We start from the raw sequence: 25,963 nt of genomic DNA on the forward strand, positions 1-25,963 counted from the left end.
GATACAGCTGCTGCTTTGACGGTGATTGGTATGAGAATTACGTAGGAAACCCTGATTCACAGATAAGAAGCCAGTCCGTACTAATTTAGGGATAAACGAAGAGTAAAAGAGTAATTGCTGAGCTGAAGGATTTGGTGTCGGTAAAACACTAGATGGGAAGGGGAAGGAAGAAGACAAACCGCTGCAGCTTGAAGAAAGGTATGGTTTCAGATATCTTAGAGACTGATTCTGGAACTTGAAACAGAGATAGTGTAATTCTAAAAGATTTCAGTTGGAGGAACAGTTGAAACCGGATTGCAACATCCATATCACTTAAGTCCCTCGAAAACTCCTGGAATTGACATTTACTAGTTTAGGGTTCATGAGCAAGAAAGTGCAGTCTGTTGGCGTCTTGGATAGATTAAGTAGTTTGCCCGATCATATTCTTTGCCGTGTATTGTCGCTCCTTCCGACTAAAGATGTAGTTCGGACCTCAATTATTTCACTCAGGTGGAGGTATCTCTATGCTTCCTCAGTGTCTATCATTGATTTTAATGATTGTTTACCACATATCTCAGTACCTAGTGAAAATGATATCATTTATTTTAATGATTGTTTACCACAGTTCCCAGCACCTAGTGAAAATGATAACAACTTTCTGGATTTTGTTGATAGATTCTTTTCTATCAACAAGCAGTTAAGTTTAGAATGTTTTAGGGTGAATGACTTTTGGGTGAGGATGGATGACATTCAACGGGATGAGGGTTATTTACGCCTTAATGGTTGGATATGCGCCACACTGTGGTGTGGTGTCAAGGAAATTGATATTAGATTTATATATGAAGATGTTCCCGCTTTACCAACTCTTTTGTTTACTTGCCAATCACTGGTGACTTTGAAATTGATTATCAGAGGTAATATGAAGGTTCCATCTAACACTTGTTTGCCAAATCTGAAGACTCTACATTTTACATTCTCCAAGTTTCAAGATGGTTATTCAGTTCTTAGGTTAATTTCCAATTGCAATGTCCTAGAAAATTTGGAATTTATTTATTGCGAGTTTGGTAACATAAGAGAGCTCAATATCCATAACCTTTCCCTTAAGAGGTTGGTTTTAGATTTCTGTGACTTGTATATTCAGTCTCACAGAGGTTTCAACGTCATCGAGATTGATACCCCAAATCTTGTTTATTTCAAATATGTTGATGCAATGGTTGAAGGCTATACGTTAAGTGACATGAAATCTCTAGAAAGTGCTCATATTTCAATCACTCTATTAGCTAGTGTGGATTATGAACGTGCAACATATCTTCTCAAGAGAATTTGCAATGTACAGTCTCTTTTTTTAGCCATTGAAGATTACTCTAGTACGGTTAGTGAACTTAGCAATATTTAAGGTCATTGTCTTGAATATCAAAGTCTTTTCTTTTAACATTAAATAATACTTCTTGGTTTTTCGTGTACAGCTTTTTCTGGCACCTCTTGATCCAATGCTTGCATTTAAAAACCTTGTTGAACTGTACTTTCTTAATTACGATACTGATGATCAAGGGACGTGGATTGTGAAGTTTCTACATTGCATGCCTAATCTAAAGACACTTAAATTGAGTCTGGTATGAAGGCTTCTTTAAATATCATTTAAGATTTAGTGTACAAAATTGATTTTTTTTATTACCTACTGTAAATACTCATTGCTATTAACCGTTTTAGTATCACCTACCAACTATCAACTATCAAGTACACCCTAAACTCTGTTACAAACTAACTTTCCTTTCTTTCTTTTGTATGCTTAGGAAATTAATTCGGAAGGTTTCAGGTCATTGCCTACTGCAGTGCCTTTGTGTTTGTTATTTCACATCAAGGAGATTAAAATCATATACTTTGACGGAGACGAGCATACGTTGGAAATGATTAGTTATTTCTTGAAACATGCATCAGTTCTGGAGAAGCTTGTATTTACAATTATTGATCCGTGGGAGAAAGAGGAATCGACTATCATCGAAAAACTATTGAGTTTACCGAAGAAATCAAAGAAATGTGAAATCGTGACTCCCTAATATTTCGTTTTGTCTCTACTATTTTGTATTGTTTTAGAGAAACTTCATTGTCTTAATTGGTTTGGTTTTGTATAACACTTTTTTGTTGCAAGTAGCGAATGCTGTGTGATGTTATTGTCATTGTTTTACAGTTTCAATTATACTTATCAAAATGTGATATAAATTGCAGTAGCAAACGATTATGTTTTCCCTGGCATAAATGCAAGAAAAGAACAAGAAAACGAGAACATTCTCGTATTTCAAGTGTGTTTCAAACAGTTAGAAGATACATAAGCGTATTGTTCCAAATTTAGTATTGTCGATCTTGACTGAAAGATACGTAAAACTTTTTTTTTCTTTCATTACTTAATGTGTGCCAAATTTAGCTTTTATAATTCCACATCAAATAATTCATCTAACGATTTTAGTGATTAAAAAGAGTATTGTTCTCCCTAGAAATCTTAAATTCCAACAACTGTGTTTGTAAAATGTCTTGTCAATAGTTAAAACAATTATAAATAAATACTATTTTATAATATTACATTCTATTTTAAAAAAATTAAGCTTAAAAATGGAATAAAATAAAAATATATTAAAAAGTATTTTCAGAAAATCTTTGTGGGGCGATATTAATCCGATCGACCCGCCCAATAAAAGACGGATCCAACTATTTAGTCTTTCTTTCATCGACCGTTCTAAAAAACAAAAGGGTAAACTATATCATTCGCAACTGAATTTTATTTTCTCTCTTATTTCAATCACTATATTTTTAATTTTTTTCATTTTAATCACTACATTTTTAATTTTTTCAATTTAATCACTAAACTTTATACATTAATTATTTTCAATCACTTTAGAATGACATGTCTTTCTTTATTAATATTTTCCTATGACTTGACATATTTTATTATGACAGCATGTTTTATTAATATACAATTCTATATAATATTTAAAATAAAAAAGAAAATTAATTTTTTTTAAAATACAAACCATAAACCCCAATTCAACGAACCAATGCCCAAATTAAAAGAAAGCCCCCAAATCCTTCGACCATGATCCCTTTTCTTTCCGACCACCCTCCGTCAACTGGTCCTTTCCTTTCCGACCACACTCCGTCAAACGGCCCTTTCCTTTTCGACCATACTCTGTCCACTTGAATATAATAGTTATTTTTAACAGTTGATTCCAGAAATATTGATGAAGCAGCAGCAAAACAATGGGAGCACACGCTTTTACAAAATACTATGGACAAAGAATTGCAAGAGTTGAATAGACGCTCAGACTTCACTTGAAGAAAAAAATATGCATGCTAACATTTCTTAACCTATTTTCTCACTGCACCAAGAAAGGGATTGATTATTGGCTTAAATTGAAAATCTTTCTGCTGATTTTGATGGACAAAAACACAAAGTACAAGATATCCATTCTCATAAACTTAAATCCCTTAAAACACAGGTGACAAATAATTTTAAATAAATGGCATTCATTGTTGACTGCAAATTTTTGCACCAGATTCTAAAACTTACGAAGAAACAAAAGAATGAAGTTCAACTTTTAAAGCAAAAACAGAAGAGCGACGAACCAACAAAATGAAAGCAAGATAAAATTCAATACATAAAAGGCACAAACGAAGGGTGGTCGGAAAGAAAAGGACCGATAGACGGAGGGTGATCGGAAAGAAAAGGACCGATGGATGGAAGGTTTGGGGGCTTTCTTTCGATTTGTTGGGGGCTTGATTTGGGGTTTAGGGTTTGTATTTTAAGATTTTTTTATTTTAAATATTATATGAAATTATATTTTAATCAAATATATCATTAATAATAAAATATTAATAAAATATGTCAAGTTTAGGAAAATATTAATTAAAAAAGCCATGTCATTCTAGAGTGAAAAAATATAATGTATAAAATTTAGTAATTAAATTAAAAAAATAAAAAGTAAAATGAGAGTAAAGTTCAGTGATGAAAGACGTAGTTTACCCAAAACAAAGAGCAAAAGTCTTCCTCTCCCTTCCTTCCACGACACTATCAGCCAAAACCCCTCTGATTCCCATCACCAGCCGTCGAATCGGCCTGTAGTTTTGTGGGTGTAGCTTTCTCCACCTGAAAATGTTCTTTGTCTCATTCTGTCGTTCCTCCCCACTAAAGATGCAGCTAGAACCTCCGTTCTTTCCCCAAGGTAGAGGTATCTCTTTGTCTCATCAGTATCTGTCCTTGATTTCAAGAGTTGCGTTAAGCTTAAAGATGATAACTTCCTGAATTTTGTCGATAGATTTTTATCTAGCCCCAAGCTGGTAACCTTAGAATGCTTTAGGGTGAATGACTTTTGGATTAATTATGACCGGTCGGAGGATGGCCGTCGATGGGCCGATGATTATTTACGCATTAAGGGTTGGTTATGTGCTGCAGTGCGGCGTGGTGTTAAGGAACTCGTTATATTTTCGATAAATAAAACTGTCCCCCGCTTTACCTGCTACTCTTTTGTTTACTTGCCAGTCGCTCGTGAAACTGAAACTGAAAATCAGAGGTGTTAATGATGTTCCAACTAATGCTTGTTTACCAAATCTCAAGACTCTACATTTTGGATCCTCCAAATTCTTATATGGTCATTCGGTTTTTAAGTTAATTTCCAGTTGCCCTGTATTAGAAGATTTGGCTTTTACTATGTGTCGGTTTCGAAATAGTGAGCTCAATATCCATAACCTTTCACTTAAGAGACTGGTTTTATATTTCGGAATGTTGTATGCCGATTCTGGCAGAGCTTTCAGTGCCATCAAGATTGATGCTCCGAATCTTGTCATGCTAACGGAATGGCTGAAGAATGTACTTTAAGTGAAATGAAATCTCTAGAAAGAGCTCATATCCAAATCACTGTAATGGGTAACGAGGATCGTGAACGTGTAGCAAATCTTCTTCGGGGAGTTTGCAATGTACAGTCTCTTTATTTAGGCATTGAAGATGGCTCTAGAGCGGTTAATGTACTTTGTTCTAAACAAGTCATGGTCTGGAACATAGAACTCTTTTCTTTTAATATTATATAATAGTTCTTAGTTTTCTGTAGACAGCTTTAACTGGCACCTCTTGATCCAATGCTTGCATTTTACAACCTTGTTGAACTGGAATTTCGTAATAAATATAACAATGCTTGGGAAGGAACGTCGATTGTGGAGTTCCTACGTGGCATGCCTAAGCTAAAGACCATTAGCCCGGATCTGGTTTGAAGGCTTCTCCAAGTACCATTATTTAAGCAAGCAAGTCGGGAGGTTTCTGGCCATTGCCTGCAATAGTGCCTTCGTGTTTGTTGTTTCACATCAGGGAGATTGAAATCAAATACTTGGATGGAAAGGAGAATATGTTTGGAATGGTTAGTTATTTCTTGAAACATGCATCAGTTCTGGAGAAGCTCATAATTAGAAGAATTGATGTGTGTGAGGAACAACCATCGACTGTCATCGAAAAGCTATTGAGTTTTCCCTAGGAATCAAAGAAATGTGAAATTTTGACTCCCTATTATTTCGTTACAGACTCTTCTATTGTGTCATGTTAGAACCGCTCCGGCAAATTCAACGAGATAATGCTCTCAAATTCTTTATTTCACGAAACAATGCAGTCCCCAGATTAATTGCTCCACAGTGTTGCCGTAGGTCGCCAGGGCATCCCAGCGACATGGTAGGTCGCCATGCACGCCAGGCGACATGGTAGGTCGTCATGCACTCCCAACGACCTTATAGGTCGCCATGCACGCCCGACGTCCAACGTTCCTCGCGTGATTCAGCTCTGCCCGCCTGCTGCTCTGCTTTGGTGCTTTGCATGGGCCATGCACGTGGCATGGGATAGGTGAATGACTCGCTCTGCTGTCGCTCGCTGCGCCTCTGCTCCCATGCAGCGTGAATTCAGCTGCATTATTGCAGCACTTATTGCAGCCCGTGAACGTGAATGACTCGGCGACCTATAATTGAAGCAGAGTCTGGCCGGTTGTTGTATTATATATTGGATGAATGGAGTTAATGAGTGAAACAATTAAGAGAGAAAGAAAGGGAGAAAATAGCAAAGGAGAATATAGCAGAGAAAAGAGGAAGAAGAAGAAAGGGAGAGCACAACATCGAGGTATTTTTTTAATTTTTTTAATTAGTTTATTATTTTAAATTATTAGTTTGTTAGTTTATGGTTAAGTTAAAATAAAATTTTAGTTAATTATTTAATTAGTTTGTTTGATGGTTATATATTAAAAAAATAATTAATTAGTGTGTTAGTTAGTCTAGTATTTAATTAGTTTGTAGTTAGTTAAATAGTTAAGTTATATTTTGGTTGTTGAATTTATATTATATAAAAAATTAGTTAATTAGTTTATTAGTAGTTTAAGTTTTATTATAATAAAAAATAGTTTATTAGTTTAAGTTATATAAAAAATAATTATTTAAATTAGTTTATTGTTATAAATTATTAGTTTATTAGTTTATTATTATAAATTAGGGTAAAAAATAGTTAATTAGTTTGTTTTTTTAATATATTATAAGTTATTATAATAAATTTTTTTGTTGTGTTGTAAAATAGTTAGTTAGTTAGTTAGATTATATTATATTATATTAAATGATTTTTTAAATATTGTTGTTTAATTTTTTTTACAGATTCATTCCAATGGCTGACCAAATTCCACTGCTGAGACTTGACAATGAACATATTTCAAGTCATTTGGGAATAATGGTGAATAAAATATTTGTTTAATGAATTATAATTAATAAATATTTGAATATTATTTTATGATGATTGTGATAATTTTTTTACATTATTTAATTGTAGGAGGACGAGCAGCGAGTCATTCGTCTTCGGCTACATAAAGTGCCCAAGGCACACCCATTGATAGAAGAAAACTTGCAAGAGGCTGGATTTTGGTATGTAACATTTGTGCGAGATTACAAGTTGGTCCCAGGTTTGATAAGTGCGTTGATTGAACGTTGGAGACCAGAAACGCACACGTTTCATTTGCCGTGTGGCGAATGCACGATAACTTTGGAGGATGTGGCAATGTAACTCGGGGTCCAAACTAATGGGATGCCGGTGGTAATGTCACATGAGTTTAATAATGTGACACAACTTTGCAACTTGTTTCTTGGGAAAGCGCCCGTACCACCAGAGTGTAGAGGGTGGCGGGTGAGGTTGTCATGGTTGAAGAATGAATTTCAACTTCAACCAAATAGTACGGAGCACAAAATTATATATGCAACACGAGCATATATATTACAGTTGATTGGGGGAATTTTGATGCCTAATAAATCCGGTAGTTATGTTCACACTCAGTATCTTCTTTTTTTAACAAATTTTGAGAATTGTAGGCAATATAGCTGGGATTCGACGATATTGGCATTCTTGTATTGTGAGATGTGCAAGGCGTCATTAGTCGTGAATGATAATAATACAGCAGAAATCGGTGGATGTCTGTTGCTGTTACAATCATGGGCTTTGCATAGACTTTCGTTTTTGACACCGATTAGTCGGACTGCGGTTGACTTTCCACTTGCCGGAAGGTTATATGATTCCTCTAGTTTAATATAAAATATTTATTAGAAAATATTTATTTTGATTAAAATTATTGAACAAAATGTCTCTATTTTTGTTTTGATTGATATACAGATGGAGACATAAAATTGAAGGCACGGGATTGGTGCACAACAACATTAAAGAGTTCAGGCTGAAGATCGACATTAAGGCCAAAAAGGAGGTATGTATAATCTGTATTTTTTAATTATTATTTAAATTAACTATATTATTTGAATTAAATTAATTTTATTGTTTTTTTTAATTTTACAGTTTAATTGGAGACCATACATGAATGAAGAATTATTTGCGTTGATACCGCACGGTATTTTAGATGGGTTTCAATATTGGTGTGCTGTTACACCATTGATCAATTTTGCTTTTGTTGAAATCCAATTTGGGGATAGAGTGCTGAGGCAATTTCACTTCCACCAACCTATTCCGCGGAGTCCATGGGATCATGACCTCCTCCAAAACTTAGATGGTCGTCGTCCAGTGAATTGGGTTGAGACGCATGACGACCTGCACAGATTTGATGGTCGTCGTAAAGAAGGCGTTAATTGGGTTGAGAAGCATGCAACCTACATTAATGCTTGGAACAATATGGCTTCATTCATGCCAACTCTTGACACCATTCAAGATGACGACTTTAATTTTGAGACTTCGGCTTACCTTGCTTATTTTTGGGATAATGGAAAGCCGTTCCTCACAACAATGGCAGAGAGGCGACAATTTTTGAGGTTTAAAAAAAGATTTGGTAAAGCTGAATACTCTCTACCGAGTGGGAGTGGGAGTTCATCTCTACAACCTGAAGCGGAAATGACCGATGTGGATAATAGCGCACCACAACCGTTCGATGATGCGGGATCGTTGCATCACGCAGTTGATGATTCTACTGTCCCGGTATACATACCAGAGTTTGTGCAGCCTGAGGCACCCATCTATTCTCCTATGTTTTCGTCGACGTATGACTTTGAACACATGGTAGTTCAAATGCCCCCAATAAATGAGGAGGATGGGTACAATACTCCTGAGCAACCACAACGGCCACAACGTATCAGACGTCCGCCCCGACATTATCATTCAACAACACCCCGACATCGACAACAATTGTAAACTCGTTTGCTACTTATTACAAATTATATATTGAAATTAGACTAGTTTTTTAACCTTAACAATAAATCATTATTAATAATAATTTTATTATTAACTTAATTTAAAAATATTTTTTTTTTATTTAAAAATATATTAAATAATATTTTAAATCATTAGTATCAAATAATTAAATATTAATAATAAATCATTATTAATAATAATTAGTAAATCATTAGTATCAAATCATTAAATATTTAAAAATCATTAATAAATTCGACTATGTATAAATTTAAACTCGAGTAATCCACACGTACACTCATTTGTTATTATTCTATAATTATTAGTAATAATTATTAAATCATTAGTATTAAATCATTATTATAAAATCATTACTAAATAATTACTAAATAATTACTATTAAATCATTATTATCATTATTATTATTATTAAATCATTATTATAATGATTATTACTAAATCATTATTATAATGATTATTATCAAATCATTACTAAATCATCAAATTATTAAATATTTAAATCATTATTATAATGATTATTACTAAATCATTATTATAATGATTATTATCAAATCATTATTATAATGATTATTATCAAATCATTACTAAATATCAAATCTATCATAATCGAATCAAAATGTCAAACCCTAATTATATAGTGTTTTTACTGATATGAACCAATACCTTTGGGTGACTGTATCCAACGTTTAAAATGATGGGGAAAGTCTATTTTTTTAAAGGTTTGGTTCATTGACGGATTGAAGAAGAAAGTGAAAAGAGTTTTGAATGTTGTAATAATAATATGACCAAGGTGTTATGTCGGTAAGATTGGTCACCGACCAATCCTTCTTACTGGTGAGACTAGAGACAAGATTGGTTCATTAAATATTAAATTCATTATTAAATTTATTATTAAATCATTATTTAAATTATTATTAAATCATTTTTATGGTTAATTGAACCACACGTCCATTCAAATCTGTTCAAGTCCTCGAATTATAAATGTCATATCAATTAGGTCCCTCTATTTAACAACTCTGGTGAAATAGTTTATCGACAAAAATTACATAAATTCAAATTAAATCATTATTATTATCAAATCATTAAATATTAATAATATTCATTATTACTAATCATTACTATCAAATCATTAAATATTAATAATAATTTCACTATTACTATTACTATCAAATCATTAAAAATTAATAATAATTCATTATTACTAATCATTACTATCAAATCATTAAATATTAATAATAATTTCATTATTACTAATCATTACTATCAAATTATTAAAAATTAATAATAATTTCATTAATATTAGTTATGTAACGAAAATGACATTAATTGAACCACACATAATCTGGATAAATACATAGAAATACATATATGATACTAATGATGAGCATATCTTGGTAAATTAGGACAATTGTTTTTTGAATGGCCTTCACCCCTACATAATCCGCATCTCTTTGTTTGACCTCTCTCTCTAGCATGGAAATCCATACTGGTATGAATTCGAGTGTACTCAGGTCGACCCCTTGGACTTCTGCGAAGCATTGGATTTGGTAGCCATTCATCATGATCCTTTTGGGCCAATAGATTCATTCGGGATCTGTCTGAACGCATAGCTGTAGACATTTAATATCCTACGTAGGTGGAAGCATCAACATAAGTGTATGCGCTTACACCAGCATACATACAGCACCGACTGCATGAGCACATGGATATTTCCATGCCTGAAAACGACCACAATCACACCATTTGAGTCGTAAATCAACTCTAAATGTTTGGTCTTCTCCTCCGACGTTACGACGTATGCACGACACGACAAAAATATGATCAACTCGGTCGAAATTATGAACAACCATTGATGTTGCCAATCGCTCATTTGCTTCCATTGATTCCACCACTGTAGGAGCCCAAGTTTTACCTCTATTTATGAGACTCACAATTTCCTTGCCTTTGTCCGACCAAACTTTAGCCAATCTAAAGTACGTCTCTTTCACCACACTCGCTATTGGGAGATGGCGTGTACCTTTTAGTACCGATTAATGGCCTCAACAAGGTTGTGGTCATATGTCCGTATCTCCGACCTTCATCGTATGCTTGCGACCATTTTTCCCGCGTATTTTGAAGCCTACTTCCAAACACCTGATCATCGTAAAATGCCTTCAAATTCTCCAATCTCTTGTCAAAATTTGGTCGACGTAGCTCGTATCCTTTCCATAATATATTGTGTTAAACCGCAATTAAAAAAACCATGTAAAAATGCACAAATATGTTAAATAAAACTTACCCATGCTGACTATCTCGTTACGAATATGTGCGTTATAAAACTGATCGATACTATTCTTGCCAATATGACAGATACAAAATGTCGGATAGCATACGGAGCCTATATTGACCATACAGCCACGTACCATCTACTTGGATCGTTTGCAAAATGGAAATCCTTCAATACATGCCTTGAATGCCCAAAATAGTCTATGAAATATTTTCTTCCTTGCCAGAAGTTGACCTTCTTCGTCATATGCGGCCATGGTTTGAGACTTCACTATGGTTCCTGGGATAAATCGCTTCATTGCTTGTAGAAAATGTGGTAGCTCATTGTACGATGTATCCCAATATCAATACGTCAGCTTCATTGCCTTTATTTTCGCATTCCACACCTTGCCATATTTTACTTGATATCCAAATTGGCTTCGAATAGATGCAACTAACACTGAACAAGATATCCTTAGATCCTTTTCAACCATCGCCTTCACGTATTCACATATTACATCGGAGTCCAATAGTCGGTGGTCTTGTTCGATAGAGTTTCGTAAACATGTGTGCAGACCATTGTACCTCGTGATGACCCAAACATCATGCCTTTGATTTCGACACTCTGATCTTCCACTTGCACCTGGGCCATATTTTACACACTTCGCGTATAGGGTTTTCTGGTTAGACTCTGCAACATGGACATCAACATGGCATTTGATGCAGTACTCTTTAATTTCCAGCGTAGCTTCATTTTTTCCTCTGAATTGCACCCTAATTGAAAATTCACCAGAATTATCGAATGATTCAGTCATTTGGTACGGAGGTAAATGTGGTATGTTTGGGAATTCAGGTGCCCTCATCGCATCATAGTCTATCTCGTACATGTGAGAAGTAGCTTCATACGGTGTCGGAACTTCATCAATTGCACCCTCCACCAAAAATATTTTCGTCGCCGCCCAAAACGGGTTCTTCGGTTTCTTCATCTTCGCTTGAATCATCATGAATTTCTCCCCATCGATTTTCAGCGTCAATATCAACAACCAATTCCGGTATGTTTCTCGTCTCATACTCTGCTACTGCAGATGTCCCCCCGACTTCATTTACACTTTCCAATAGTGCCATAAACTGTTCGGGAACCTGTATGTCGGCTCAAACTGACTATATAAAGCCATTTTAGATGGATTTTGAGCCACACCTCTTGATGACCCAGGAACATCACATATGTTACGCACATCAACAAATAACTCAATAACTACTATATTGGTTGACTCATGTAATCCAACCATGGTTCCAATATCATCATCTTCTTCAAGTGGAACTGCAGCATATTTGACTGGGTTGGGCATATCATAAACCTATACCTCAAACCATCAACTGCAACTCGAATTTTTCTTTCTATCTTATGCTTCATTTCTATAAATGTGATGTCTTTTTTGAACATCATATTTATTGGTTTTTCAGACTGAAAAACTACTTCGGCCTCATTTTCCATAATCTGTCCATTATAATGGACAATCGTGAAAAAGTTATTGCTCCTTTCCTTTCCTTTCCTTTCCTTTCTTGTTTCTTTCTTCGAATCAATATGTACGTGGGAAAATGTTGTGGAATAATGCTCTGTACGTAAAAATTATTTCTTTAAACAACAACATAAATTAAAAAAATTAAATTTATATAATCTAATATATTATAATATAACTTAAACTAATAAACTATTTCTTTATTATAATATAATTTAGTTAAAATAACAAACTAACAAACTAATTAAGCACTAATTAACTTTTTTAATATTTTAACTTAAACTTCAACAAACAACCTAATATACGTTTAAACACACTAACAAATTAATTAAATATTTTTTACATTTAATAACTTAAACTAAGAAACTAATTAACTAATTTTTTATAATCTATATAACTTAAACTAACAAATTAATATAATTTAACTTAAACTAACAAACTAATAATTTATACTAACAAACTAATTAACTAAATTTCTGTTTTACCCTAAACCCTAAACTAACAAACTAATTATTTTATAATTTCATATTAATAAACTAAATTAAACAATTAAAAATTACCTCACGAACGATGTTTGAGCCTTTATCTCCCTTTCCTCTTCTTCTTCTTTTCCTTTCCTTTCTTTTCCTTTCTCTCGCCAAATTTTATTTCTTTCTTATGATTCTACCCTAAACCCCTCATATCCAAAATATAATGATCTTTGCACGGTTGGTAAGCTGCAATCAATTTGAGCTGTATAATTCATGTTAAAGGCTGTAAATTTTTCAACAGTTGAACGCTGCAATAATACAACACTAATTGCTGCATGCAACAGCTGATTTTACGCTGCACCAATACAACTATGATAACAAGAGGGGACACTCTTGAAGCTATGCCATGAGGGAGCAGCTATGGCTCGAAGCTAGGGCACGAAGCTATGACACTTTGCAGCTCAAATCATGCTGCAATAATGCAGTTATTACAGCTGCATGCATGAGGTCTCCTGAGCAGATGTAAGAGGAATCACGCGAGGAGCAGGAGGAATAGGTTCTCCTGAGTAGCTGCAAGTGGAATCACACGCGATGAGAGGATTGTATGGCGACCTATCCCATGCCACGCGCATGGCCCATGCAAAGCACCAAAACAAAACAGCAGGCGGGCAGAACATTGGACGCCGGGCGTGCATGGCGACCTATAAGGTCGCTGGGCGTGCATGGCGACCTACCATGTCGCTGGGATGCCCTGGCGACCTACGGCAACACTGTGGAAATCACCCCATTTGAGCAATTAATCTGGGGACTGCATTATTTCGTGAAATAAAGAATTTGAGAGCATTATCTCGTTGAATTTGCCGAACCGCTCCATTGCCTCATTTGGTTTGGTGGGATTGTATTAAATAGCGAATACTTTATGTTATTATTGTCATTATTTTACAATTTATTTGGTTTCCATTGATATTTACTCTTAATATATACTTATCAGGAGGGTAGAGTCGATTACAGCCGACGGTGCCAGAAAGAGAGGACAACCAATGAGGAAGTGGATAGACTGTTTGAGATCTGATTTGAAGGGTTTATCCCTTACCGAGGATATGACCTCTGACAGAAAAGTATGCAGACTTAAGACCAGAGTAGCCGAGTAGTGTGGGTCACAGCCATAGGGTGTAGCAATCTCTATCTACTTTTTAATGCATTTGTAGTAATTTCCATCACTTCTACTTTTTATACGTTTCTGTCATTGAAATTATGAAGGCTTAGAACTAGAGTAGTAGAGTAGTGTTGCCTTAGTTTAGGTTTTGACCCATTTGATTTTATTCCTTCTCGTACCTTGCTATCGCTGACTACTGTGTATCCTTCTTTTCATGTTTTTTCTTTTTAAATTTGATCGGGACTTACGTTTCTGTCTATATACATAGATTTTTACGCAGGGATTTATTTGCATGGATAACTTCCCATTACAGATGCGCATATGAAGACTGCATATGAAGATTGTTCCCTTATGTATTTATTTATTTATTTATTTATACATACATTGTGTTTATCTCTTTATTTTCAATTTTCTGACTGTCGGAGATCTTCCACGGAAGCTGCTCTCAACCTGGCGTTGGGGGTAACCTGCTATCCTACCTCCCCCTTATCCCATTGCATATAGGTAGGGGTGTGCAAAATTACCCGACCCAGTTGACCCGACCCGTCGACCCGGATCTAAAAAACCGGATAATTCTCTAAAAAATATTACCCGGCCGGGTCGGGTACCCGGCCCGACATTTCCCGGGTCGGGCCCGGGTCACAAAATCTAGTTTTTCCGGGTACCCGGTTAGTTTTTATTTATTTTTTATTTTTTTATATATAATTATATAAAATATAATGAATTATTTATATTATGGATTATTATATTTTGTATTTTGAACTTTTAAATTTTATGTTAGGATATTATAGTATGTAATTCGAAATTTCGAACATTTAAATTTGTATATATATTTTTTTAAATTAATAATTTGAAAATAAAAAATTAAAAACCGGGTATCGGGTACCCGATTACTGGGTCAGGACACGGGCCGAGAAATCGTCGACCTGGAAATTCCAGGTACCCAGAAATCGGGTACCCGAAAATCCGGGTACCCGGATTTGCACACCCCGGGAATAGGATTTTGTTGTTGTTGTAGTATATACTTATCAAGATGTACACGCACCACCAAATACTTGTGTTTTTCATGGTATGAATGCAGAAAAAGGACAAGAAATACAAGGTTAATTTATCTAGTTTTCCCCCTTTTTATGTCATGATTCAATCATGTGCGTCTTTGATACATTGTTCATCATCAAACTGGAGTTATATCCTTTGTTTAAGAAGTCTAAGCCCACAACTCAAGACTTTATAATGATAATCATGCAAGCATTCAATCATCAACCACTCCTAATATTACATTCTCCCCACCATCAACTTAATTCTAGAAATTCAAATGCTTCACTACTTGAGATTAAGCTTTCAGACAATCTTAAACGACAGAGTGGCATGTTGTTCTTATTGCTCTGGAAGTTTGTCTTTCAAATACTTCAGAATAGCTTTGGTTCCTCGGTCTAAAATTGGCCTCCTGATGCTGGGGGAAAAAAGAACGAACGGAAAAATTTCATACTAGAACCGAAACAGAACATGAAACCGAACAAAGTTCGGGTTGGTAAAACTTTAATGTTTCCTTGTTACTGATTTTAAATTTGCAATGAACTACAGCTCAAATGCAGCATACCTTCTCAATGGATTGCCATCAAGTCTCAAAACTTGGAGGCTTGGTTCAAGTAGACCCTGCCCAAAAAAAAAACGAGAACTAAGAAACAAGTGATTATATATAATCTGAATAGAGACATGCGCACAAACGAACAATTTTTTTTTTATATTAGAAAGGAGATGGTAAAGGGACTTTTCTAATTCAGACCAGCTCTGGAGGAAGTGAAGAAATGTTATTGTCAGATAAGTCCAGCTCAGTGAGAGATGTAAGGTTCTTTAATCCCTGCAAATGAATCAACAAAAAGGGATAAAGCCTAAATGAGAGTAGGGTGTCGAAGAATAATCAAGAAAAAAGATATGATGCAGGCCAATAATTAGCATCAAGAACACGAAAAATATGGTGTGTGTCTTATTTCAACCCTCACGTGTTTAGGACAATTGTAAGAGAACATTTTACCTCAGGGATTGACTGAAGGGAATTTTGGCTCAAGCCTAGGATTTGCAGTTGGCGCAAGCTCATTATATCTGATGGTACTTCTTGTAGCCGCATTCGTCTGTCAAGTCAGCACAGTGGTAAGACAAGCAGCAATTGTTGCATAAATACATGGAAAATTGTGAGTATGAGTGCTACATATATCTCATTATTTTAACGAACTAACCTCAAATAAAGCTCCTTCAATTGTGGTAAGCTGGAAAATGCAGGATTCTGGGTTAAAGAACCCGCATTGCCACTTATATCTAATATCTGGAGCATACACATTTCTTGGAATCCATCGGATGGAATCTATGATCAAGTAGATAAGAGAAAGTTCAGCTCGTATATATTAAAACGAAACATGCATGTGTTGTGATACAGAAACATTTATTGGCATTAGCTAAATATGTCCTTACATTGCACTGGATATATATCGTATGGCAAATCTTGCGAGTAGAAAAGTCTTGAAACATGCACAACCTATACCTGTGGTTTAAATATCTTGCTGTGTGATCAATCCCCAAATAATTGTTTATTTCAATGTTCTTAGACAGAAATTCCGATGGCTATTCATTCCAATCATCTGATGCATAAACCACCTTTACATTGATGATCCAGTATTGATGAAACATAGTATACAGAACGAACTTGGCATATTTTAATTGCTACATTTCTAGGAGGCAATCATGACTTTGACTATTCTGTGCATGCACAAGTATGAATTCCTCTCCCAATAGTTGCGGATTAAAATGAAGGTAATCTCATTACCTTTCTTAGGGGATTATAATCCAGCATCAAACAAGAGAGATTTGGAAGTGACTTCAAAATTGCAATCGGCCAGTCCTTAATATTGTTCCTAGATAAAATCAAAGTCTGCAAATTTAAATGTGAGTTAATAATGATTTAAGAAAGCAAAAAAGTCATCTGTAATACATTAGCCACGTGCTTTAAACTTCATGGCTATAGAATTGATATCACAATGGAAGCTTCAAGCAACAATATATAATACTATAGATCTTTTATCCGATTCAGAAACATGGATAGACATATCGTTTTATTTTATAACAATTGAAGTATACTTCTAGATGGAATGATAACGCTAGAGAGCAAATACCTGAAGGGGTAAACATGAGGAGAGTTCAACTGGCAGCTCTTGGATAGAATTTTTGGCAAGATTGAGTTTTAGGATTTCACCCGATTCCCACACTTCAGACGGGACAGAACTTAAACCCATGCCCTCCAGTGAAAGCTCCTGTAAGTACAAGAAGTATTATTTGTAAAATCGAACTCGAAGAACTTCAAGAGTGAATTTGGATATTTATTGTAGAAAATAACGTAAACAATAGAAGAAAATAATAAAAGGCCAGTGCTAATATAAATTTGATATTTTGGTGAATCAAGCTTTGATTAAGCAGTAATTCAAGTTCACAATTTATATGATGCTCTCCTTTCCTGAATTCTTGAATCCTATGATGCAAACTAGGTTCCACTAATGTATGAGCCGATGTCCTCAGATACAGGGATAGAGGGTAATAATTAGTTGAACCTACCTATTAGAAGATCATACAGAAATTTCGGGGAAAAAAGTTGATACAGTAAAGGAGATACCTTTGAAGTGAGGGACAATCGAGTTGCCATAGTGACTACTTCCTCTTTGGCAGGAGATTTAGCTTCCGAATCTAGAAAAAGTGTTCCATTATTACTGCTTGAAATAAGATATGGTACGGAGCCAAAAATCAAGGGAATTCGAATTTTGAACAAAAACCACCACCATAAGCAAGGAGGAAGTACAAAAGAGACCATAAAGGCTATAGACTAAAAGGGTATCGTGTTGAATGTGCATTGAAAATGTATGTACCTTCAGCCTCAGAAAGTCTACTTCTAAGATATCTTAATAAGGCAGGTGTAGGTCCCGTAACCAGTGAACTGCAGGGGCAAATAAAAATTATCCATCTGTAAAAACCTGACTAACACAAGCGCTGAACTTACACAACAACAACCAAATAATCCCTCGATGCCTCTGACCTTCTTAGAGTTCGTAAAGGGTTGCCACTGAGCAAAAGTTTTCGAAGAGTCGTCATTTTGCCTAGACAGAACAACAAATTAGAACCGAATAAAATAGTTAATCACAAATACGTAAGTGTCAATTGTATGTGTATTGTTTTTGCCGCCGAATGTGAAAAAGGGAAAAGAAAACGTTTATATGGTCAGCCAAAATTGACACTTTTGCTGCATCCTAAGAGCATCATGTTCCTATTAAAGATGCATCATAAGTGAATAACTAATCATCCGAAGTTTGCTAAACTTACCAAGCTCAGCAGGCAGTCCGGTCAACGAATTATTAGAAAGATCCAAAACTGACAGGGATAACTTGCATGCTCCAACTGGATATTCCTTCAACTGCATGCATTTGAAGTATTCAGTTCCAATTTGTTAAGATTCAGACTATTTCCGCAGGCAAAAGAAGATAAACATGAGCACAGAAAAAAACTAGATGAAATAACTGTATAAATCAAATGACCACATGCACATATTACATTACATTTTTTCCAGAACACCTATTACACTGAAAAATATGTCACACGAGCCAAAGATATTCATGGCTTAAAGAAACTGCTAGCCTTGATATAGTTAAATCCAACATAGACATCCTTAAAATACATTCAACACAGCTAAGAAAGCAGATTGTAGCATAAACCAGATACTGGTCTGATGGTTAGTTAACCACAAAGCAGGCATAAGACGTTTAAAACAAAAGGCAGCCAAGTTATCTATGTGATGCTCAATTGTTAGTATGGTATTTAGCTTCGGTAAGAATTAATATTGTGGTGGGCATCTAATCATGTACTCGATAGGATGGAATATAATTGAATTTCATTTTGAGACATCTGAATGACATTTCATGTGTACATCTTGGATTAGAAAGACTGAAATTTAATCTAGTTTGGTCAAAAGTAGACCCTTTGTTTTATCTATGTTCACCTCACTACAGTGTTCCAATTAAAGAACCATAACAGTAATACAATCAGGTCAACAATGCAGCAGTGTGACGAATAGTGAGCTCAAATATAATGATTAGGCAAAAGGAATTGAAATAGCTACCTGGTTTGAGTGAAGATCCATTGTCCCTAAACGAGAAAGACTGCCTAATTCCTCAGATAACATTGACAGTGCATTATTCCTGAAAATTTGAAATGGAAAATACCAGATAAATACAAAAAGGTACACTTTCAGGTAACTATTTAAACACCTGTCGTAACCAGTGAACAAGAATATGACCCCATATAGAATTCAACTAGAGAAGAGCAACCCGCTATTGATGGTGGGATTGACAAAATTCCTGCATCAGACAGTAACGGTATGATTTATCACATAGAGCTAAAGGATGATTTCTAGCATAACTCTGTATATCACTCACTATTCTGGTGAAGGTCAAGACGGATGAGACGTGAAAGGCATCCAATGTTCTCTGGTATACCACTTAGCAAGTTCTTTGCTGCACAGATGTCAAAATTTCATTTTAGTTTTGGAGATTTAAACACAACTCATATAAACTGGAAAGTCATATAATGGCTATTACATGCATTGAGTTCCGTAAGCATTGTACATGAAGCGAACAAATTCTCGGGTAAAGCTGTTAGTTTGTTCCCCTGAAATAATTAGAACATAGAGCATAAATTAGGCTCCAAATACATCATTAATGATAACTAATTACAACAGAAAATAACCGTCTTTAAATACCTCCACATCTAGTTTTGTCATTTTCGAACAGTTTGTAAGATCTTCTGGCAAGCTAGTTATTAAATTATTTGATGCCTGCCAGAACAAGAAAGGAACGGAAAACCATTTATGGATCGTATATAGTATTAAATAGGGCAAAATAAAACTTGTAGTTTCATGACAAGAAGATTTTCGCACATCTTAGTCATCAGGTTAGCTGATCTCCAGAATCTAATTGTCAAATAACAACCAAATAAGCAACAGTAAATTTATTTTTTATGGTCCTGAATAGAATTGTGTATGAATGGGACTGCATTGCGCAGGGTCTTCTTGTTTCTCCTTCTAGCAATGATTATCGTCAAAGGGAGAATCCACCTTGAGACTCATTTGGGAGAGACTAGAGAGTCGTCTGATCTCTAGTTTAGGTTTAAAATTCTTGATTTTATTGAATAGAAGACCTCTTATATAGAGGTTACATGGAATAGAGGGCTCACTGAAATGATAAGGAAATAAGCCTCAAAACTTCTAAGAAAGCAGGAAATTAAAATTGCAATATCTCCTAACAAAACTATATCTGCTTAAAATAATATTGACGTTCTCTCCTAAAATAATAATAATGTTATCTCCTACAATAACTAATGCTAACGTAACAGATATTTCGAAAGAGCATGAAACCGTGTTTGAAGATAACTCTAGCATCCATTCATAAACAGAAATTGGGAAAACGGCTGTAAAATACAAATAAGGCGCATGTTTGAGATTTAAACTAACCAACTATGATAAACATAACAAGAAGAGATTTTGTAGATAGAAATGCAGAAAACTTACAGCAAAACTATATGTGGCTTCGTAATGGAACTCAAACCTTATTGTTAGCAATGTTAGGAATGGTAGATATGTTCAAAGATGGTCTTGTATAGTTGAAGCAAAAGGTGGCAAATCCAATCCAGAAAGCATATTCTCGAAGGCCATTAAAAAGGTAAATAATAACTATGGTGATAGATAAATAGAAAATACAATACCTTTAGGTCTGATAAATCTGAACATTTTCCAAGTGAGGACGGAAGCTCCATAATACGGTTTTTTGAACAATCAAACCTGGAAGTCACAAAGGAATTATCCAATGAGACAGTAAACTAAAATTCCGACTCTTTTCTTCATTACAAAAGAAATTATGATCTGATATCACTAGAACAAAATAAAATGGACATTTAATACATCTCAAGCATAAGGGAACAGCTGATAAAATGATCATAGGCAAGACCGTTCATCTCATTTTTTGTGTTGATGCATAGCTGTTCAAACATAAGCATATGCCCATCACAATACATGAATGCATTAACAGAGCATACAAATGTGAACAAGTCATTAGCATCTAAAAACCAGTAGTACCCAATGAAAAAGAAAACCAGCCATCTATTCATTATTTGATGGATTGAGGAGGAGCATACTTGACCAACGAAGTTGCCGAGCCAATTTCCTCCGGTATTGCCACTATAGAGTTAAAAGACACATCCAACAACTTCAGCATAGAAAGCCTATTAAATTAGAAGTAAAAATAAGATCACAGAATGGAAATTATCTTGCAAAACTGGAGAAAAAAAATATAAAGTAATAGATTTCATCGTTTTAAAACAACTCACTCTCCGATAGCAGCTGGAAGATCTGTAAGCTTATTGTGACTAACATTCAACACAGTCAATAAAGACAAATTCCTCAGGTCTTCTTTCAGTGACTCGATATTGTTATGTGCCAAAATTAGCTTTTGTAGCTCCACAGCCTTAAAAAAAAAAAAGCGACACCAAGAACATTAAGACTATGCTTAACTTAAAAATGGAAATTTTCAATCGAATTACATCGAGAAACAAAGAGATTAAGCTTAAAATTAGGAGAAATTTTCATGATATACCTAAAAAAGGAACAGCAATCAAAATTAAATTAAATTAAATTACCTCCCACCATTTTTCATCCTCCCCTAGAGAATCCAAGCTTCTGTAGATCTCTTCTGGAACATCTCTTTTAAAAATTTAAAATGAAGGGGAAAACAATTAATTGGACTGCAGCAATGAATTGGAATGATGAAAAGAAATTTATGTTTTGGGATGAAGAAATGAAATTTACCTGAGAGATCGATTGGATAAGTTGAGAGAACCGGAGGCTCTTGCAGCTTTCAATAATCGATCCATTTTCTCTGCGATGTTAAGACATGAATGGAGCAGTGATTTGGTTTTTGGATCTGCTCTGTTCGGTCTCTTTACTTTTGTCTTACTAACTGCAGAAGTGAGAAAACATATCTGGTTTAGTGTCTTTGTCGGATTTTCATTTTCTCTTTTTTCCTTAGACAAAATTTTAATTATAATTTTTTTATTTCTATTTTCATTCTTTTTATTTTCTCAACCAACATTTTTTTGTATTATAAAATTTAGATTAAGGGTGGCTCTCCGTTAAGGGTCAACGTATTTCTAAGACCCAATTTAGATTTACATAAGAATTTACAGATTGATAATTAAGAGTGACGGTGGTATGATTCAAACTTGATTTTATAAGTTCAAATTCATGAATCTCAACCACTTGTGTAAACACTTGTTGGCCTCGACCAACATCTTTTTAATAGCTTAAATTATATCATTAATATGAATATTATACGAAAGACATCGATTCATGTGATAGATTGGAGATATTAGAGAAGAAAAAAATCGAAGAAGAAAGGATTTAAGAAGTAGAAATGAGAGATTACATAAAGAAATTCACTTCATTCATTTCCTAAGGAATCCAATTCAGTTTACAACCTATATTATTTAGTTCAGGGGTAAAACAGTCATTTGCAAGGATGCCAGCTAATTGTCCTTTTAATAGATTATAACAACCACTATATTCTCTTCTTGCAGGATATTGGACTAAACACGTGGGCTTCTCCTTCTCTATTTGGACTGATTGGGCTGTTAACTCCTCTTGGATCATTTCGGTCTGTTTCACCATCTCCTGAATCGGTCACGTCCGTCTCCACTTCCTCAGGTAATATCATTCGTCCTTCAATTGCCTAAATCCCTAATTCCCCATTTTCATTTCCCTATCGTACCCCGATCCCTAATTCCCTTTTTTTATTTCTCATTCGTATCGCAATCCCTAATTCACCATTTTCCACTTCGTTTCCATGCTCATCTCTTCCAACTATGGCAATACTCGCCGCTGGAGAAGATCCTTGTCCCCAAGGATCAAAATTCGAAAATTGGCCTCGAAGCACAGAATAATCCTCCCATGAGTCGTTCGTAGCATCCAGGTTAGTCCAACGAACTAGTAACTGAGTGATCGGTTTGTTATGTCGTTTAACTATTCGTCTGCCCAGAATTTGACTTGGTTCAATCTTGAACTGACCCTCTTCGTCCATTACAGGAGGATCTGTTGAAGACGATACGACTGCTCCAATATGTTTCTTCAATAAGCTAACATGAAAAATCGGATGTAGACGTGAGGTCTCAGGTAAGTCCAGTTTATAAGTAACCTCTCCAATTCGTTCAATAATCTTATAAGGGCCATAAAATCGTGCCACTAATTTTAAATTTTTTTCGCAGGGCAAGAGAGGTCTGTCTATAAGGCTGCACTTTCAGGTAAACCAAATCACCCACCTGAAAAATTCTTTCTGATCTGTGTTTATCTACCTTTTGCTTCATTCGATTACTTGCTTGTTCTAACTGAGATTTGACTAATTGCCTGATCTCTTCTCTATTCTGCATTAATTCTGCTATGCTTTGCACTGGACTGTTTGTATATCATACCATAGTAAGAGGCTTGTAGCCATATAGGACTTCAAAAGGGGTTAAGAGCAGTATGGTAGGTAGTATTATACCACCATTCAGTATGAGGCATCCACTTTGCCCATTGTTTTGGTTGGAAAAAACAGAGACCTCTAAGATATTGTTCCAAACATTGGTTTACTCTTTCTGATTGTCCATCAGTTTCAGGATGATAAGCAGTGCTAAATAGGGTTTTAGTGCCCAACTGTTTCATTAGCTCTCTCCAAAAGAGGCTAGTGAAAGTCTTGTCCCTGTCTGAAATAGCCATTTTAGGTTGGCCATGCAACTTGTAGACATAATCTAGGTATAATTTGGCTACCTCTGCAGCAGTGTAAGGATGTGCTAATGCCAAAAAATGGCTATATTTAGTAAACTTGTCCACTACCACAAGAATACAATTCTTTCTCAAATATGTAGGCAAACCCTCAATAAAGTCCATAATAATTACTTCCCAAACCTGCTGAGGAATAGGTAGAGGTTGTAACAACCCAGGTTTAGGCACATGCTCCACCTTAGTCTGTTGACAAACTGCACATGCTTTTACATAAGTAGCTACCACAGCTTTCAATTTAGGCCAATAGAAGTAAGACCTAATCCTTTGGTAGGTAGCCTGACTACCAGAATGGCAACCATAAGGGGAATCATGTAGTGTCTGAAGTATTTGTAGTCTAAGAGACCCAACAACCCCAATATATACTATATCCTTAAATCTAAGGATACCTCCTGAATACTTCCACTGAAGATCAGCATTATGATTAACAGATAATACAGAAATCCATTGCTTAGCTATAGAATCATCGTTATAACTTCATTCCTCTTCATGAACCCAACTAGGAATGATTAGGGTAGTGCTCATAGTAAAACAGTCAGTCTGATCTTCCTACTGTCTAGATAAGGCATCAGCAACAACATTTAATTTGCCTTTCATGTACTGAATAGTGTAATCCAGCACCAATAACTTGGTCAAGCCTTTCTTTTGAATGGTAGTAGTCAATTTATGTTCTAATAAATATTTCAATGGTTCATGATCTGTTTTAATCACAAAAGATTTACTCTCTAAATAATGCCTCCGTTTGGAAACTGCTAGAAGTATAGCAAGATACTCTCTTTCATAAATAGAGAGTGTTGCATGTCTAGGACTTAGAGCCTTACTTAAATAGGCAATAGGTATGCCCTCTTGAGATAAAACTGCACCAATACCACCTGAACTGGCATCTGTTTCTAAATAAAAGCTCTTACCAAAATCTGGTAAAGCTAAAACAGGAGCAACACACATAGCTCTCTTCAATTCTTCAAAAGCAGCCAAAGCTGCATCATTCCACTTAAAACTATCTTTCTTAAGCAGCTGAGTCAGAGGTTTGCTATTTGATCCATAATTCTTAATAAATATTTTGTAATAGCCTGTTAATCCCAAAAATCCACGCAAAGACTTTAATGACTTAGGCATTGGCCAATTCCTCATAGCTTCCACCTTCTTAGGATCAGTAGAAACTCCAGTAGCTGAAATAATATGGCCCAAGTATTCAACTTGAGTCTGTCCAAAGAAGCATTTGGACAGCTTGGCAAATAGTTGATTCTGATGCATAACTTCTAAAACCAATTGTAAATGAGTAACACGATCATTCATAGAAGTACTATAGACTAAGATATCATCACAAAATACCAAGACAAATTTTCTAAGGAATGAACTAAACAATTCATTCATTAAAGCTTGAAATGTAGCAGGGGCATTAGTAAGTCCAAAAGGCATCACCTTAAATTCATAATGACCCTGATGAGTTCTTAATGTTGTCTTATAGATGTCCTTAGATTTAATCCTTATTTTCCAATATCCAGATCTGAGATCAATCTTGGAAAAATAAACTGCTCCATGTAATTCATCTAATAGGTCTTCAACCACAGGTATAGGAAATTTATCTTTCACAGTCATGCTATTTAATTTCCTGTAATCCACACAAAATCTCCAAGTACCCTCCTTCTTTTTGATAAGAATGCATGGAGAAGCAAATGGACTCCTACTAGGTTGAATAATAGAGGCTGAAAGCATACTAGAAATTTGTCTTTCCACTTCCTATTTCTAATTGTGTGGAAATCTATAAGGTCTCAAATTGATAGGAATAGATTCAGGTTTTAGAGGAATAGCATGGTCATGAGACCTTGTAGGTGGTAACCCAGTAGGCTCATCAAAAATAGATTGATATCTTTGTAAAGGAGGTTGAAGAGATGCTGGAATAAATTTTGAATCTTCAGACATAGTCAACAAAATCACATGTCCTAAAATAGGAGAATCTGATGCTGTCATCTTCAATAATGTAGCTCCAGAA

At 35.0% G+C, this 25,963-nt stretch overlaps 2 protein-coding genes across 2 annotated transcripts; one reads left to right on the top strand and one right to left on the bottom strand.

Moving 5' to 3' along the window:
• LOC120122530 (putative FBD-associated F-box protein At5g53635) lies at positions 1–24,620 on the top strand. Its single transcript, XM_039141669.1, has 5 exons — positions 1–1,351; positions 1,446–1,592; positions 1,773–2,061; positions 23,428–23,431; positions 24,608–24,620. Exons 1-3 carry the CDS (start codon positions 362–364, stop codon positions 2,034–2,036), a joined length of 1,401 nt encoding a protein of 466 aa, XP_038997600.1. The 5' UTR covers positions 1–361; the 3' UTR covers positions 2,037–2,061; positions 23,428–23,431; positions 24,608–24,620.
• On the bottom strand, positions 15,282–22,119 carry LOC120122521 (plant intracellular Ras-group-related LRR protein 6-like). Its single transcript, XM_039141658.1, has 21 exons — positions 21,967–22,119; positions 21,798–21,861; positions 21,489–21,625; positions 21,297–21,383; positions 20,868–20,943; positions 19,867–19,941; positions 19,706–19,775; positions 19,544–19,621; positions 19,405–19,465; positions 19,228–19,306; positions 18,435–18,525; positions 18,151–18,211; positions 17,984–18,051; positions 17,734–17,804; positions 17,240–17,377; positions 16,894–16,998; positions 16,310–16,434; positions 16,108–16,204; positions 15,859–15,933; positions 15,673–15,728; positions 15,282–15,525 (listed from the first exon to the last, which is right to left on the bottom strand). Exons 1-21 carry the CDS (start codon positions 22,029–22,031, stop codon positions 15,450–15,452), a joined length of 1,755 nt encoding a protein of 584 aa, XP_038997589.1. The 5' UTR covers positions 22,032–22,119; the 3' UTR covers positions 15,282–15,449.
• Positions 24,621–25,963: the final 1,343 nt, after the last annotated feature.

This window comes from Hibiscus syriacus, unplaced genomic scaffold, assembly GCF_006381635.1.
Source record: "Hibiscus syriacus cultivar Baekdansim isolate YM2019G1 unplaced genomic scaffold, ASM638163v2 tig00001120_pilon, whole genome shotgun sequence".
NCBI classification, from domain to species: domain Eukaryota; kingdom Viridiplantae; phylum Streptophyta; class Magnoliopsida; order Malvales; family Malvaceae; genus Hibiscus; species Hibiscus syriacus.